Source organism: Malania oleifera, chromosome 8 (genome assembly GCF_029873635.1).
Source record: "Malania oleifera isolate guangnan ecotype guangnan chromosome 8, ASM2987363v1, whole genome shotgun sequence".
NCBI classification, from domain to species: Eukaryota; Viridiplantae; Streptophyta; class Magnoliopsida; order Santalales; family Ximeniaceae; genus Malania; species Malania oleifera.
Window position 1 is genome coordinate 84,276,125 of NC_080424.1, and position 18,015 is coordinate 84,294,139.

The 18,015-nt window shown below is 37.9% G+C and overlaps 1 protein-coding gene across 3 annotated transcripts; it reads left to right on the forward strand.

The window, feature by feature from the left end:
• Positions 1-893: 893 nt before the first annotated feature.
• On the forward strand, positions 894-16,088 carry LOC131161686 (NAC domain-containing protein 72-like). Of its 3 annotated transcripts, none has more exons than XR_009138596.1 (4): positions 894-1,632; positions 13,345-13,650; positions 15,199-15,612; positions 15,703-16,088. XR_009138596.1 is itself a non-coding variant. In XM_058117615.1 (3 exons), exons 1-3 carry the CDS (start codon positions 1,174-1,176, stop codon positions 15,331-15,333), a joined length of 900 nt encoding a protein of 299 aa, XP_057973598.1. In that variant the 5' UTR covers positions 1,097-1,173; the 3' UTR covers positions 15,334-16,088. The 3 variants fall into 3 exon arrangements, 1 of the variants encoding a protein (XP_057973598.1); XR_009138597.1 differs by having other exon boundaries at positions 1,097-1,632; positions 15,280-15,612; XM_058117615.1 differs by having other exon boundaries at positions 1,097-1,632; positions 15,199-16,088.
• Positions 16,089-18,015: the final 1,927 nt, after the last annotated feature.

The following is an 18,015-nucleotide window of genomic DNA, read 5'->3' on the forward strand; positions in this document are numbered from 1 at the left end:
CTTCCCTCCCTATACTATCATATGCTTTCTCTAGGTCAATTAATATCATATGGAAGTCCCTATTCTTTCCCTAAATTTTTCCATTAATCTTCTTAAAAGATATATAGTTTTTGTGGTAGATCTCACAGACATAAAATCAAATTGATTTTCCAAGACTTTAATTTATAACATTTATCTTTATTCAACTATCATTTCCCATAATTTAATTGTATGACTCATAAGTTTAATTGCACGATAGTTATTACAATTTTGAATATCTCATTTATTTTTTTATATAGGTATTAAAGTGTTTTTTCTTCATTCATCTCACATTTTCTTAATTTTTATAATTGTATTAAATAATTTAGTTAACCATATGATTCTATTATCACCTAAACATTTTCAAACTTCAATTTGGATGTTATTCGATCCTATAACTTTTCTATTTTTATATTTTTTTTGTACAAAATTAACTTCGTTAACTCTAATTTTGCGAAAAAATTTTATATTTTTAGTTTTTTCCTCATTTATCAAATCTAAGTTGAAGTCTTCTATTTGATTTTCATTAAACAACTTATAAAGTAACTTTGTTATCTTTCTTTAATGTCTTTATTCTTAACCAAAATAATATCATCCTTACTTTTTATATATTTTACATTCCTTAAATCTCACATTTCCTTTGTGTGACATAAACGGTATATTATCCTATTTTTTTTTATTATATTGTAATTTAAAAAAAAAAAAAAAACAGAAAATAAAATGAATGATGTTTTCATAAGTAGAGGCTTGTGATTGGAGGAAGAGGACTGGATGATGATTCAGTGCTTCTTCTCTTCACGAGGATCCAACCATATTTTAGTCCATGTGTAGTTTCCTTTCGCCTATAAAAGCCAATAAATAGCCGCCAACCCAGCAACAAATCCCCGCACCGTACCCCGCACTGCACAAAGTCGACATACCTTGCATCATCCATCCAATAAAAAGACGGCATTTTTAAGAATGTCTTCAGGCCATCTTGACTCTCAGATGAACGGCCTGAATCAAAGGAGTACGTACTCTTCAGCATGACCATACTGCGCTCTCACAAGAAGCTTCAAGGGCACGTTTCTTCGTTCTTCTGCCTTATATGTACAATGGTCACTCTTGGTCTCGGTTCTCTGTTGCGAGAATTGGATCTCTCAGGCGCTCCCATTGATGGGAGATCCGAAAAATCCCGCGACGGCGGCGTTTATTTCGCTCCCGCCTGGCTGCCGATTCCACCCCTCCGAGGAACAGCTTCTCCGCCACTATCTCGCCGGCAAGAACAACGCTTCCGGTGGCTCTGATTGCGGCTGCGATGTGATCAAGGTCGTTGATTTATATGATCGCATGCCGTTTGACTTGCCGGGGACGGCGTGCTTTGCGTACGGCAATCGCGGTAGGAGGCGGCACTGGTACTGTTACACGGCTAGGGTTTTGAAGGGAGGGAGGAAGAGGAGCGCGAGGGGTGGCTATTGGAAGAGAGAGGGAAGAGTAAGGAATGTGGTGGGTAGGGAAGAGAAGGTGGTTTTGGGGAAGAGGAAGTGTTTCGTGTTTTATTTAATGGATTCGCCGAAAAGCGCCGCGAGGACCGACTGGGTTATGCATGAGTATGCTTTAGCCGGTCACTCTCAGGTACATTTCTGATAGAAGGACTCTAATCTCAAGTCTCTATTTATCTTCCCTCTCTCTCCCTCTCCTCTCCCTCTCCCTCTCCCTCTCCCTCTCCCAAGATCTTTGTTAAATGGGCATGGGTGTGTGTACCGTCGTTTGTTTGTTCAATTGTCATGTTCAGGTTATGAACACTTGTTTTGTTTCATGATTTTTTTGGATTTCCTCTTTCCACCCTGCGAACTACATTATTTTCTTGTGCTACGTTTGAGTGATTATTTGTATAGTTTTTTAAGCTGCGTATTCCTTCAAAGGTCGAAGGAGAGTTTTTCTTGTACCATTGTGATTTTAACTTTAAGTGATTTAACATTTTTTTTTTATTTTGTAAGGGAAAGACTTGTTCTGAGCATAAAAAATTATCGTGGCAGATAATGCAAGCCAATGGGTATGTTCCCTGTATTTTGGCAAATGACCACAAGTAGCCATGGCAAGGTGAGTAGAATTAATTCCCTCAAATAACCGAAGCCTTTGAAGTTGACATCCCTAGGATAGTATCAATGTGGAGTCCCAAGGCTTTCCAGAAAAGCATTTCTCCATCTTGGTGTAATTGGCAATGAAGAAGGGGGAGAATAAAAGAAAATAGACAAAATCATAGCAAAAATAATGGGGAAGAACAAAAGCAAGGAGGCAAAATCAGAAGTCAAGTACGGTTCTTTGCATCGTTGAGTCCTTAAAGCTTGTCCTAGTTTCCTAAAAGTTACCCTATGAAGCCTTGATACAGGCTTTTTCAAAACTGCAATTGAGGATACAAATAAAGTCAAATTTCTAAACATGTAAATTTACTAGATAATCTCTAAAAAGTGAAATTATATATTTTGCTTCTATATATAATTATTATTGTGAAAAACTTCCTTCAATCACCTGCACTCCTCTCTCTCTCTCTCTCTCACACACACACACACATTGACTCACTCACAAAACACGTGCAAACCACAATATTCTAATTTTTGAAAGCATGCTCTTATTCTTGTTCTTCCATGCATTCTTAACATACTACCATTTTACACAATTACACTTGTAACATAACCTTGTTTACAAATGAATTGTTTGTTGCATTCTATTGTTGTGATTGTTGTTAGTTATAGGGAGGTTGACAAGTATTGGGATTTGTGATTATGCCTTCTTCCATGGTCCCCCCCCCCCCCCGAAACATATAAAATATAAGTAAAAATACCCACAGAAAGGTTGTGGATAGTTGTGGTTGAGATTGTGATGCAAGATCTTTTAATTAGGACCAAAGTAGGGTGTCGATCTATAATTAGCTGGGAAAAGTGGTTTTAGGAGGTTTGTGTGGATTAGGTAGGTATTTTGGGAAGGCTTAGTTATGAATTGAATGAAGTTATATGAGGAGGGCAAAATATAGGAGGAGGTGAAAAGGAAGAAGAGGGAAAGCTTAGGTACTCATGCCTTGGTTCTTGGCTCATCACACTTAGGAAATGTTGTGTCATGCATTGAAGGATGTTGAAATTGTTCATTTGTTGCTTTCCACAAGCTAATGTCTCTCCCTCTCTCACGCACAAGCATACAGATATAGGGGTCTGCTTGGTGATTAGGAGAACCTAGGGACCAAGGAAACTAGGTATACTATGTAGGCAACTAGGTAATACTTGAGGCTGTTGTGAAGTTCCAATACAGGGGAGGCATTTAGCTTCTAAAATCAAGACAAACTAATTACATTGCCCTATTAAACAATAGTCCAAAATTTTAACCACTTTATAGCCCAAAGACAAAATTACCGAACTACCTTGGTTGACATACAAAAAATGAAAAAAAATGTAATACTTTACTTTCTAAGGCTCAATAACCTTAATACGTTCGCATGGCGTAGGTTTGGATCTGTATATGGTATCTTTGGGGAGAAGTTAGTTCATTTTTCTTTTTTGGAATGTTTGTGCCTTCATTGTTATAGGGGATTTGGTAATGCAAAGGAGAGGAAGGTTGTTTAGAGGTGTGTTGTAGTTGTGATGACTTGATGCATTTGGTTGGACCATTATCCTGGATTTTTTCAAGGGGTTTGCAACTTTGCCTGATTTTGTGGAGTTGGTTCATCTTCCTGTTTCTTCTTTAGTTGTTCATGTTTATTCTTTTTATGGGGCTTCTTTGCTTTCTGGAGTATACCAGATTTTTCTTCACAATATTTTTTCTTGTCTCCTATTTTACATCTTTGTTATATGCTAAAAAAGTTTTCAAAATAAATAAATTGGTTTTTGACTTTGACTTTGTCCTTTATTTGTAATGCATTCCATTCATAATATTCAATTCGCATTGATTTGAGAAGAGCATGCAAGACAACCAATCGGGTGGTTGAACTCGAATCTGCCCATAACATTGTCATTTTCTACTTGAAGCTTTTACCTTGATTAGTTTGAATCATAATTCTTAATGCATATATTGGTAATGTGCTATATTTTTCTATATTTTCATCTTTATTTGCTTATTCTTAAATTTGGATTTGATATTGTTTTACTTCCATTTGTACTATGTTGCTGATGTCTTAGTTTATGTTTTGGATTAGACACATGGTACAGATTTGATATAGTTATACTTTCTTTCATACTTCTCGTTAACTTCATGATAATGATTGCCTATGAGGGAGATAATATTTTAATGAAATTGACAAATTTACTCCATCTTCTGTGGAGGATCTAGTTGGAGTAAGGAATTAGTAGTGGTTTTTAAACATTTAGTGTAACATCCCGACCCTCTACTCGGGCCCGGAGTGCTATTAAAACATAACATGCTCGTCTCTCTGATACCATACATATACAATCCGCCCAAATAAGGGGAAACAGGTGTTCCATCCTGTTCATCATATACGTACATAGCAGAAAAATTTCTAATACATCAAACACTTACCAGAGTTTCTAACTGTTTCCAACTACATACCAAATTCATATCATAATATTACAAACCCCAAAAACATAAAAATTGATATCCATGTCGCACCAACTCTGACAATATTTAACAACTGTCTAACATCAGCTCAGCCATACGCTAGACTCGATACCTCGAAGGACCTGAAACATGATTTGTATGATAGGGTGAGACCCCTCTCAGTAAGACCGATTATATTATCATCAGTGTGTGGCTAGCATGAGATTTCATGTAAACATATTACTGATAACATTTAAATACATTTAACTGGTATTTTAAAACTATACTGTATATCTGAAAATACATAATTTTTGAGTAATATATTGCTGGCTCAATATAGCCTATTTTATGGTAAAAATGCCCATATATGCCTAGAAGATACAACTTGGACTATTGAATTAGCGTCGTCACACGTTCACATGCTACTACGACATGCTTCCCCCCATGACGGGTTGTGCAGTCCGTAGGTTTGACCTAGCATATACTTGGCCGACTATAGCTAAGTCAAACTAAGTAGTAAGTATGATTGTGCCTACCCAATACCTGGAATTCTGCATCGAATGGGGCCTCGGAATTCTACATCAAGGAGTACTCCCCAAGACTCCAATCGACTATCCAATACTAACACTCTCTCTAAGACGTGTGGTTGCACTATGTCCTAACATATAACTACGGTACCGTGCTCATAACATAACATCATATTCACAGGGTTCTAAAATCATATATAACAATTTACATCATAAAACTGAAATCATAATTCATTTTCATAAAACTGTATAAACATAAATTGTTCGTAATTTTGTGGAATATCTGTCATATACTGTTTACTAACATTGGCCCCGACCGTCAATCATAACCTGGCCTCCGGCCGTCATATCTAATTTCGGCTCGTAGCTGTTACAATTCGGTATTACACAAAACCTGTTCATTCATGCCAATTAAAACTATACTCATGTCACTCAATTTTTTTCCTGATAAATTATAAATAAAATAATTGTTTGAGAAAATAGACATTGTGTTGAAAATAGGGGTATGAGTATCTCCAAGTTGTTATTTTATTAAAATATAGATATGTAGTTAAGTACAGGAAAAACAAAGATAATCAACCCTATCGCCTTTGGTTTGTATTAAAACACGCCTACGGTTTGAAATCTCAAATTTTCAATTAGTGAAAACGTTAAGAAAATCCAGTACTTTAATCCAAAAATATCATATTTGAATTTAATCGGTTGGTTTCGAAAATAAAGTCTTTTAATCGAACCCTAGGCTCGAAAATCTAGGAAAAGCCGTAACTATATATATATATATATATATATATATATATAAACATATCTAGTATTTCAATCGGTTAAAACTTATAAAAGTAACTGACATAATATAATTCCCTTACTTGATTCTCGAAAAACGACCTGGAACTCCCGAAAAACCAAACCCTAACTTTTGGAGCGCGGCCTGAAAATGAGATCCCACGAGTCGGGAGGAGGGAGAGAGAATCGAGGAGCACTCGTGAGTGATCTGGGGGACTTAGAGAGAGAGTGAGACGTGAGAGAGAGAGAGAGAGAGAGAGAGAGAGAGAGAGAGAGAGAGGAAATGAGTGTTATAAAATAAAAACATAACTTAGCCCTTTAGAAATTTAAAATATTTTCTGCAAGATATTTATTTATAAATATCTAAAAATATCTCCTCCAAGATATTTATTATTATATTTATTTATTTATTATTTTATTTTATTTTATTTTTTTTGTTTGAGTTACTATATTCCCCCCTCTATATAAAAATTTCGTTCTCCAAATTTGCTAACTCTCATCACATTCACTGGATTACTACTGATTTGCTGATTCGACTTTAGGAAGAGTCGGTGACCACCCACATAGTAGCCCCGTTCCAGGTTTATTACCTACCATCACTTATGGTGGAGGAATACCGTGATTACATACCATGTCTCAGGAGATTACAATAGTCATGCAAAACTCTCCCTAAGACCATCCATATACCAAAATCGTAAATGCGCCGATAATTTAAACAAACTTACTCTAAACAACCTATATGCAAAACCAAACTTACCTAAGCTGTCATACTTACCTGTTTAACGCTGAGCCCCTCTAAATAACCATGGATACTTCTGACGTATTTCTGTCTCTAATTCCCATGAAGCTTCCTCGACTGCATGATTACGCCAAAGTACCTTCATAAGCGGAATCCTCTTAGTACGTAACTTGCGTTCCTTGCGGTCTAGAATCTGAATCGGTATTTCATCATATGCTAAAGTGTCCTTGACCTCCAAAGACTCTTAACTGATTACATACGAAGGATTTGAAACATATTTCCTCAGCATGGACACGTGGAACACGTCGTGAATCCACCGGACCGACTCTTTCCAAGATCTCAAATGGCCCGATGTATCTAAGGGTCAGCTTGCCCTTTCTATCAAACCGCATCACCGCTTTCATTGGAGCAATCCTTAAAAATATAGCATCACCTATATCAAACTTCAACTCCTGTCGGCGTATATCTGCGTAGCTCTTCTATTGATTTTGTGTTGCTTTAATTCGTTCCTTGATGAGCTTGACCTTCTCAGAAGTCTGCTGAACAAGCTCCGACCCCAACATTTGTCGCTCACCAATCTCATCCCAGTAAAATGGAGATCGGCACCTCCAACCGTACAGTGCCTCATACGGTGCTATCCCGATATTGGTTTGATAATTGTTATTGTATGCGAACTCAATCAACGGTAGATATTTAATCCAACTACCATCGAAGTCCAGTACACATGCATGCAACATATCTTCTAGAATCTAGATGGTTCTCTCTAACTGACCGTCGGTCTGTGGGTGAAAAGCAGTATTGAACGTGAGTTGAGATCCCAACGCTTCCTGTAGACTCTTCCAAAATCGAGAAGTAAATCACGGATCCCTATTTGAAACGATAGACATCGGCATCCCATGCAATCTGACAATCTCCTGAATATAAAGTTCTGCCAATTGATTTTAATCGAGATGAAATGGGCAGTCTTTGTCAGTTTGTCAACAATTACCCAAATAGCATTCTGTCCATGAAGTGCTGATGGCAATCTCGTGACAAAATCCATGGAAATGTGTTCCCACTTCCACTTAGGGATGAGAAGGGGTTGCAATGGTCCCGCTAGCCTCTGATGTTCGGCCTTTATCTGTTGGCATGTCAGACACTGCTCAACAAAATGGGCAATCTCTCTTTTCATATTAGACCACCAGAAAGATTTTTGTAAATTCCTGTACATCTTCGTACTCCCTGGATGCACTGTATAGAGCGAGTGATGTGCCTCCTCTAGAATGACCTGCTTAATCTTAGCATCGTTCGGTATGCATATTTTGGTGTGAAATCTCAATACCCCGTCATCTGAGATATTGAAATCTAGTTTTAATCCATTTTGCACTCTCTCTATAACTTCTACCAGCTCTGTATCTTTCGTCTGAGTTGTCTTGATCCTTTCCCGTAAGGTTGGTTGCACAGCCAAGCTAGCAATGAACACCTGGTGATTTCCTTCCACCATCTCCACACCCAATTTTTCTAAGTCCGTATTGATCTGATGTTGAACTTCCACTGCCGAGACTGACGCATCTACTGACTTCCGACTCAGAGCATCAGCTACCACATTAGCTTTTCTTGGGTGGTAACTAATGTTACAATTGTAGTCCTTTATCAGCTCAAGCCATTTCTGTTGCCTCATATTCAACTCATTTTGGGTGAAAAAGTACTTAAGACTTTTATGATCTGTAAAAATTTCGCATCTTTCACCATATAGGTGATGTCTCCAGATCTTTAATGCATACACTACTGCTACTAATTTCATGTTGTGTGTCAGGTAGTTCTTCTCGTACTCCTTGAGTTGACGAGAAGCGTACGCAATCACCTTTCCTTACTGCAGTAAGACACACCCGAGTCCCTTCTTAGAGGCGTCACTATAAATCACAAATCCACCATTTTCTGATGGAATGGTCAATGCAGGAGCAGTAACCAGCTGCTGCTTCAGTTCCTAAAAACTCTGCTCGCACTCACTAGTCCACTCGAACTTCATGTTCTTCCTTGTGAGTTGTCTCAGCAGACTTGATAGTCTAGAAAACTCCACTATGAACCGACAATAATATCCTGCAAGACTCAAGAAACTTCTAACCTCATGCATGTTCTTCGGTCTCGCGTAATCAACTACCGCTTTTATCTTACTCAGGTCCATTGATACACCTTTCCTGAATACTATGTGTCCTAGAAATGCTACTTGCTCCAACCAGAATTCGCATTTCTTGAACTTCACAAACTTCTTCTCCCTCAGTAACCATCCTCAAATGAGTTACATGCTTCTCAGGACTCCTCGAATAAATTAGGATGTTGTCGATGAAAACCATTACAAACTGATCTAGATACTCGTGGAACACCCTATTCATCAAGTCTATGAATGTTGTAGGAGTATTGGTCAATCCGAAAGGCATAACTAAAAATTCATAGTGGTCGTACCTAGTGCGGAAAGCCGTTTTTGGTACATCCTTTAATTTCACTTTCAGCTGATGATACCCAGATCGCAGATCGATTTTGGAGAAGACCTGTGTGCCTTATAACTGGTCAAACAGATCATCAATTCGGGGTAATGGATATTTATTCTTCACTGTTACTTTATTAATCTCCTTATAGTCGATGCATATCCTCATCGACCCATCATTCTTCTTCACGAATTGCACCGATACTCCCTAGGGTGATACACTTGGCCAAATGAAACCCTTGTCAAGTAACTCCTGTAACTGCTCATTTAACTCCTTCAGTTCTACTAGGGCCATTTGGTACAGAGCTTTTGAAATTGGTGTCGTCCCTGGAGTCAATTCAATAGCGAACTCCACCTCATGATCAGAAGGCAATCCCGGTAAGTCCTTTGAGAACATATCTGAGAACTTCTTTACTATGGGAATATCCTCCAATTTAAGCTCTTCCCTTGGCGTTCCCTTCACAAATGCAAGGTATCCCTGGCATCCCTCCAGATGTAACCTCCTCGCTTGAATGGCTGAAAGGATCCGTGATGTAGAGCGCACACACGATCCTACAAACTTGAATTCCTACTCCTCGTGAGGTCTGAATACTATCTTCTTTCTATGACAATCGATACTTGCATAACTAGCCGCTAGCTAGTTCATCCCCAGAATGATATCGAAGCCGTGCATATCAAAAACAATTAAACTAACCAGCAGCACTCTCCCTTGAAACTCTACTGGAAAATCTCTAATCACCTTACTACATATTACTGCTGACCCTGATGGTGTAGTCACTACTAACTCGGTACCTAATAACTGTGCCTCTACCCCACATAATTTGACAAACCCCCGAAAAATGAACGAATGCGTCGCTCCTAAATCAAATAATACAACAATTTTATTTGAAAGCATGTAAATGTTACCTGTCACTACATCTCCTGCATTCTCGGCGTCGCTAGGAGTTGAGGAATACACCCTCGCCTAGGTCGTACCCCTCTGATATCCGCCTCGCGGTGCCTAATTACCTCCTCGATATGGCTGTTGTGGGGGTGCGTTGCTCCTCGGCGGGCGGCAGTATTGCGCCATATGCCCAGATTGACCACACTGGTAGCAGACACCTGATCCAACCATGCACTTTCCTAGATGTCGCTTGCCACAAGGACAAGCAGGGTATGATGTGGTACCCTGAGATGCACTACCACCCATCTCTCGCCATTGGCCTCCGCCACCATCATACTTTTTTCAAGGACCCTGCCTCGCACTTGTATAAGAACTAGAAGGCATTGGTCTCTTCTTCGAGTTCTGAGCCTCTACATCCCCCTGCAAGCTCGCCTCTGCTTTTAATCTCCTGCTTCAAACCCCTCTCGAAATTCCAAGCTTTTGCAAACTCGTCTGGTACCATGTAGGGAGCAAACCGTGACAGCTTCACAAATCGGGTAACGTATTGCTGAACTGTCAGTTGTCCCTGAGTCAAGCTCAAGAACTCCTCTGCCTTTGCTTTCCTAATAGAGGTTGAAAAATACCCATCAAAGAACATTTCTCTGAAACGGCTCCATGTCATAGCCACCGGTTTTTCCTCCTGTAGCAGCTTTACCGCTTCCTACCATCTCTCGGCCTCTCCGGTCAACTTAAATGCATCGTATGCTCATCGGTGCATTGCAGTACAGTCAAGATCTTTTCGATCTCCTGAATCTAGTTCTCTGCAAGAATCGGGTTGGTACTTCCCGTGAAGATAGGAGACTTCAGGCGCGTGAATTTCTCAATAGAATCTCCCAACTCAGCAGTGGGACGATCCTGCCCTCAAGAATTCCACATAACCTTGGCCATAAACTACTGGGCAAAATCCTAAAATGCCACTATATGATCGCTGCCACCCTTATGGGCAGCTCCCTCATTGCTACTTCCTCCGGCGACAGCGTTATTGTCCCTGGGATCCATCTTGAAGAAAGAACCAAACGAGTTAGAATTCCCATATCCTAACATGTTTTGTGCAATTATAATACAAAATACTCACTTAAAATAAATCCCAATTACCGATCTAAATCCTTTCTCCCTAATTAACGACTTACTCTGGCAATCTCATATTCCCATTCTAATTTTCAAGTTCCTGCCCATTCCGCTTGGAAACAAAATCATCAATGGATTGCCGTGATTTTTTGAACCCATCGTCTGATCCAGAAAAACACACAAGTCTATCAAGGAATTTCTTCCTCCAGGCTTACGAAGCAAAACTCAACATTCTTATTCTACCCGTTCCTATCTTCTTATACTCTGGTATGACCTTCTAATCTCATCTAATCAAATCTACAAGACCTAACAACCTGGTTAGTTTTGATACCACCTGTAACGCCCCGACCCTCTACTCGGGCCCGGAGTGCTACTAAAACATAACATACTCGTCTCTTTGATACCATACATATACAACCCGTCCAAATAAGGGGAAACATGTGTTTCATCCTATTCTTCATATACATACACAGCAGAAAAATTTCTAATACATCAAACACTTACCAGAGTTTCTAACTATTCCCAACTACATACCAAATCCATATCATAATATTACAAACCCCAAAAACATAAAAACTGATATCCATGTCTCACCAATTCTGACAATATCTAACAACTAACACCAGCCTGGTGGTACGCTAGACTTGATACCTTGAAGGACTTGAAACATGATTTGTATGATAGGGTGAGATACCTCTCAGTAAGATGAATTATATTATTATCAGTGTGTGGCTAGCATGAGATTTCGTGTAAACATATTACTGATAACATTTAAATACATTTAACTGACATTTTAAAACTGTACTGAACTGTATATCTGAAAATACATAATTTCTGAGTAATATACTGTTGGCTTAATATAGTCCATTCTATAGTAAATATGCCCATATATGCCTAGAACATACAATCTGGACTGCTGAATTAACGTTGTCATGCGTTCATATACTACTACAACATGCTTCCCCCCATGACAAGTTGTGCAGCCCCGTATGCTAGACCTAGCATATAGCCGAACGACTATAGCTAAATCAAACTTAGTAAGTACGATTGTGCCTTACCCTATACTTGAAATTCTGCATCGGATGGGGCCCTAGAATTCTACATCGGGGAGTACTCCCCAGGACTTCAATTGACTATCCAATATCAACACTCTCTCTAAGACGTGTGGTTGCAGTATCTTCCAACATATTGCTACGGTACCATGCTCATAACATAACATCATATTCACAGGGTTCTAAAATCATATATGACAATTTACATCATAAAACTGAAATTATAATTCATTTTCATAAAACTATATAAACATAAATTGTTCGTAATTCTGCGGAATATCTGTCATATACTGTCTACTAACATCAGCCCCCGGCTGTCAATCATAACCCGGCCCGTGGCCGGCATATCTAATCTCGGCTCATAGCCGTTACAATTCGGTATTGCACAAAAACCTATTCATTCATGCCAATTAAAGTTGTATTCATGGTAAATCATAAATAAAATAATTATTCGAGAAAATAGACACTGTGCTGAAAATAGGGGTATGAGTATCTCCAAGTTGTTATTTTACTAAAATATAGATACGTAATTAAGTACAGGAAAAATAGAGATAATCAACCTTACTGCCTTTGATTCGTATTAAAAGACGCCTACAGTCAATCGGTGAAAACGTTCAGAAAGTCCAATACTTTAATCCAAAAATATCATATTCGAATTTAATCTGTTGCTTTTGAAAATAAAATCTTTTAACCGAACCCTAGGCTCAAAAACCTAGGAAAAGCCGTAACTATATATATAAATATATCCAGTATTTCAATTGGTTAAAACATGCAAAAGTAACTGACATAATATAATCCCTTTACCTGATTTCTGAAAAACGACCCGGAACTCCCGAAAAACGAAACCTTAACTTTTGTAGCGGGGCTTGAAAATGAGATCCCATGAGCCAGGAGGAGGGAGAGAGAATCAAGGAGCACTCGTGAGTGATCTAGGGGACTTAGAGAGAGATTGAGACGTGAGAGAGAAAGCGGAAATGAGAGTTATAAAACAAAAACATAACTTAGCCCATAAGTAACTTAAAATATCTCCTCCAAGATATTTATATATATAAATACCTAAAAATATCTCCTCTAAAATATTTATTATTATTATATTTATTTATTTATTATTTTTTTATTATTATTTTATTTTATTTTTCTGTTCGGGTTACTACATTTAGGATTGTAGAGGAACAAAGGGAAAGAGATCTAATTTTGTTGGTTTTTCATATGCTGCTATAGAAGAACCTTATTGTTTTACTGATTGGCAGGCACCTTTTGTCCTCTGTCGAGTGTTTGTCAAATCTTGCGGTGGGAATAACACATCGGAACATGTTTTAAGTTCTTGTGCTGAAGAAAGTATTGGAACAGTTAGGCATATTGGTGTTCAGCATGATGGCTTCATTACACCAGACACTGTTGAAGCTAAAACATGCTTGAATGATTGTGTTGACCAGAAGAATGGGGATTCATTATGTCCAACACAACAGTATGGTGAAATAAATGGTCAGGTTGCTGCTGGATCTGTTTCTGGTTCTGGATTTCCGTATTCTTTGGGCATTCCACCTAACATCCCGGTAATATTCCTGTTGCATTTTTGTCCCATTATTTCACAAAAAGTGTTTTATATTGTTGTTTTATATTTTATCATAACTGAAGGCAGTGGCACATGTAATGTGTGTGTACATTGGAGATAAGAAAGAGCCTGCTGAAATTTTACATTGCTGAATTAGTACGAAAACACGGTTTCACGACAGATTATAGCCCTTTCGACTTAATTGCATGACTTTTATGTTATATTCAAATTAAAGTATGCTGCTTGTGCCAGAAACGCTAGTGTAGAGGTCAGCTTCACACACTGCCACACAAACTAGTGTTACTCTCTAGAAGCTTCAATATGAGAAAAGTTGTGCTAAACTGCAGTTGTTAATTTTTAATACTGCTCTTATAGATGCTTGTAGTTTGTTGAACGTGGTGAGCAATGATGACATTCTGTGGGTAAAAGTTAACTACTTGGCATTGGTTGTCTAGATTCAATATTGACATTTTGTTTTTACAAGAAACAAAGTAAGAATGTGTTGATGAGGGTAGTGTCAGGGATTTCTAGCTAGGTGGGGGTTGGGGTGGGGAAATTTTGATGGTGTTGTATTCTTAAATGGCTATTTTAGTGGATTATATTAGGGTTTTTTTCTCTTTGTTTAGTGTTGCTGGAGGTGGGGGGAGGGGGCAGTGGTGGTTCAACTTTGTTTATGGTCCTAGTAAGCCTGCATTTAGGTCCATGTTTATGTTCTGCTAGGTGGGTGGTTGTTTTAATGTAGTTAGATATCTGTTTGAAAAACAAGGAGGTGGGAGATTCTCTTCTAGCAGGCAATCTTTCAATGGGTTCATTAAGTTAGAGATACTCCTTTGCAGAATGCTAGGTACACTTGGTCAGTTGGAAGTTTTGGGGGGGGGGGGGGGGTTGGGTTGGAGGACGTTGGCTTGTAGGCGAGATTGTTTTCTTTTTGATGATGAGCGGAAGGACGAGATTCCTGATATCACCCTAGAAACTCGAGCTACACCAGAGTCGGATCATTTTCTTATGTGGCTGGAGTCTAGAATGGTAAAGTAGAGGCCTACTCCTTTTCTATTTGAGAACATGTGGATGGATCATCACGGCTTTTGTCATTTAGTTGAGTAGAGTAGATGCAATGTTGTAGGTTTGGGGGCCTTCTATGTTTATGAAGAAGCTCTCAAGGGCATTGAAGAAGAGTTAAAAAGTAGAATTTGGAAGTTTTTGGTGATGTTAGAGTGAAAGAAGCAAGTATATTGAGCGAGTTGTGTTTCCTTGATAGGAAGGAGTTTGAGAGGTAATCAATGAAGGAGGGTATTAAGCGAGTTAGTTTGAAGAATGAGTTAGAAACTTTAATTTTTATTTAGGAGTTGGAGGCAAAAAATCAAGTTTAAATGTGTTAGGAAGGGGCATTACAATTCAAAATTTTTCGCAAGATGGCCAATGGGCAAAATTTTTCAGAACTTCTTTCCTGTCAATACCACGCTTCCCCTGCTTTGTTTTAATTTTTTCTTTCTGCTTAAAAATGGGCAAGAAAACTATAATTCTCATTGCTTTTGATGATTGCATGCAGGTTAGATCAATGGGACATATCAGTGGTGGTGCTCAGTCTGTTGGTGATATGACTACTAAGGAATTAATTTCTATTTTACAGGAAGATTTCATAGAGTTGGATGACCTCGAATGCCCACTTTTGGGTGTGGACTAGCATGGTAGATGTTTAAGCACTTGTTTTCCAAGCTGTGAATGATTAGTAATCTTGATGCTTTGGTTAGCTGTTGCCGGAAAGGCTGAAACAATTGTTCTGAGAGAAGCATAGAAATTGGGATTGCTTGAGGAAAAACTCCACCACACGTACGGAGTTGTCACCGTCATGGTAAAGACTTGTTCTGAGAAGTGTAAAAATTGGAATTGCTTAAGAAGAAACCTCGAATGAAATAACTGTTAAGTTCACAGCATCATGGCAAGGATTGCTTCACCTGTTAAGGTAAGCTGCCTTGGTGTATTTTTTGGCTAGTAATTGATTATGACCTTGTTAGGGAAAATTTACCAAATTGTGTTGATATGGACCTTGCAGATTTGCTCTGTTGCAATTTAACAGGAGTTTTGCTCCAGTGGAATGAGATTGAGAAAGCAGTTTATGAATTGGGTGATTTGAAAACCAAATTGTTCGATTGATGTCAGCTACAGGCTGCCTGCTCATCCGTCTGCTGCTCCCATGATAGTGAAGTTAAATTATTAATCGGTTAAGCTATTAGTGTTTTTGGGAAAATTTCTTGTATTCCATCATCTTGAGCAATGCCTCCTTTCCCCCCATCTATTTTTAGCGTGGCACTTCTCACGGTGGGAGCTCTGCTCCTCTTGCTTGTGCTGGTTCTCTGTTTCTGAATTTCCTTGTAGGTGGTAAGACGAATATGCTATTTTGGATGCTAAATGAATCACTACGTTGATTTCATGCTTAAATAATTGAATTTGTTAAATCTGCAGCAGGGTTCTCTGGATTATGCTCATTTAAATAAATGAGGATATGGCATGCCACTGCAAAATACATTACTACATTACACAGTTGCACCATCTTGGTGTTTGATTGAGTGGCGCCAAGGATGGTATATTAACCGATGAATGTAGTCTGGTCAATTATACTAATTGAAAGTTGAGATTTTCAATGTGTAATTTTGAATTGTGGATCAGTGCTCATCTTTCCTAGGCAGCCGTGTTCGAAATTGTGAGACCGCCACAGGACTAGAGTACCTTTCTATGTCCCGTAAAATAGAAAGTAAGTATTGGGTTCTCAGAGCTGTTCAGTGTGCGAATGCATTCTATTGCCCATCTTTTTTCAACCTTTTCTGGTAAGGTTTCCATTTATTTGGCGTTTGGTCGATTCCCATTTCTAATATTTGTTTTACAGCAATTTCAATTTGATTTCCATTCCAGGCAGGCAGTAGTGGGATTTCTCCTTTTCCTACATTTGATTCTTGACTCTTGTTTGGAAATCAAATTCTGATTCCTGGAGACATACTATTTATTATAATATGATTATTTTTATATTAATATTATAATATATACAAATTAATAAAATAGTATTCAATGTTTTGACATTATGATATGCTTGTGGTATGACTTGATTTATTATATTATTATTTGTAATCTCAAAATTAAAATAAAACAAAATATTAATCATTATCATCAATTATAATAATAAAATCTAATAATGCTATGGTATAGAAAAAATTATAGCACTATTTTATACTAAATATATGCAGGTGCATATATGTTGTAAAAATAAAATATATACTACATAAATCTAAGAAATAATATTAATATAATGACAACATTAATGATATTTTTAATAAAAAATATTTTAATCGTTATTATTAAAATCTATATTATATATAATGGGAATCTTGTGCTAAATTTGTGAAATTACCTTAGTGTAATGAATTGTGACCAAGACTTAACTAGGACAAAGATGTTTAAGAAAAATGATGCAATCTAATAGTTGAAAACAATCTTACACTAACGTTTTTTGTGCCCTCGGTGTGGTCCAATAGATGGTTGTTGCTTACTCTATTTTTTGGGAGGGGAGGGCGTGGTGGGGTAAGGAAAAAATTTACAATGAAACATAGAAAAATTTTAAAAATTGAAAATGTTAGAAGGGTAGTCAACTTAATTCAGACAACTAAACATGTTTGAGTCACATATTTTTAAGGGTGTTAATCAAGGGTTATAATTAATATTATGACATCATTATATATAAATATATAACAATAATTTTAATATGAAATATTTTAAGCATTATTATTAAAATTTATATTATATTAGGGGCGTACACTATTTGGTATGGTTCTGTTCGGTTCGGTTATGAACATAATCGAAAATCGCACCTAATATTTTGGTTTTTGGAAATTTCGAATCGAAATCGAAACTGAGCCGAATGTGTTCTTCCATGGAGAACTGGACATTTGGTGGTTCGGTTGTGATTTTTTCAATTTTTAATTGATTTTAAAAATATTTAGCCTTTATTTTTTTGAAAACACAGGAGGGAGGCAGAGCTGCAAGCTTTAGGTAGAGGTGGTGTTGATGCAGCTCGAAGGTTGAGAGTCCAAGAGAGACAAATATCCTAAGAGAGGCAGAGTTGAAGTGAGAGAGACGAAGATAGACAGAGAGATGGAGAGACACCTAGCTGAGCTTGAGATTAGATCCGAGACTGAGAGAGTCTGATCTGAAGGAGAGGTAGATTCAGCGTGGCTACTTGGTACTGGCTAGCAAGGGAAAAATCGTAGACAAGAGAGTGAGAGTGAGAGACCACGCACGTTGCACGAGCAGAGAGAAGTGAGAGCTCAAAAATTAGAAGAGAAATGTGGATAGTGAAGTAAAACTCTAAATCCCT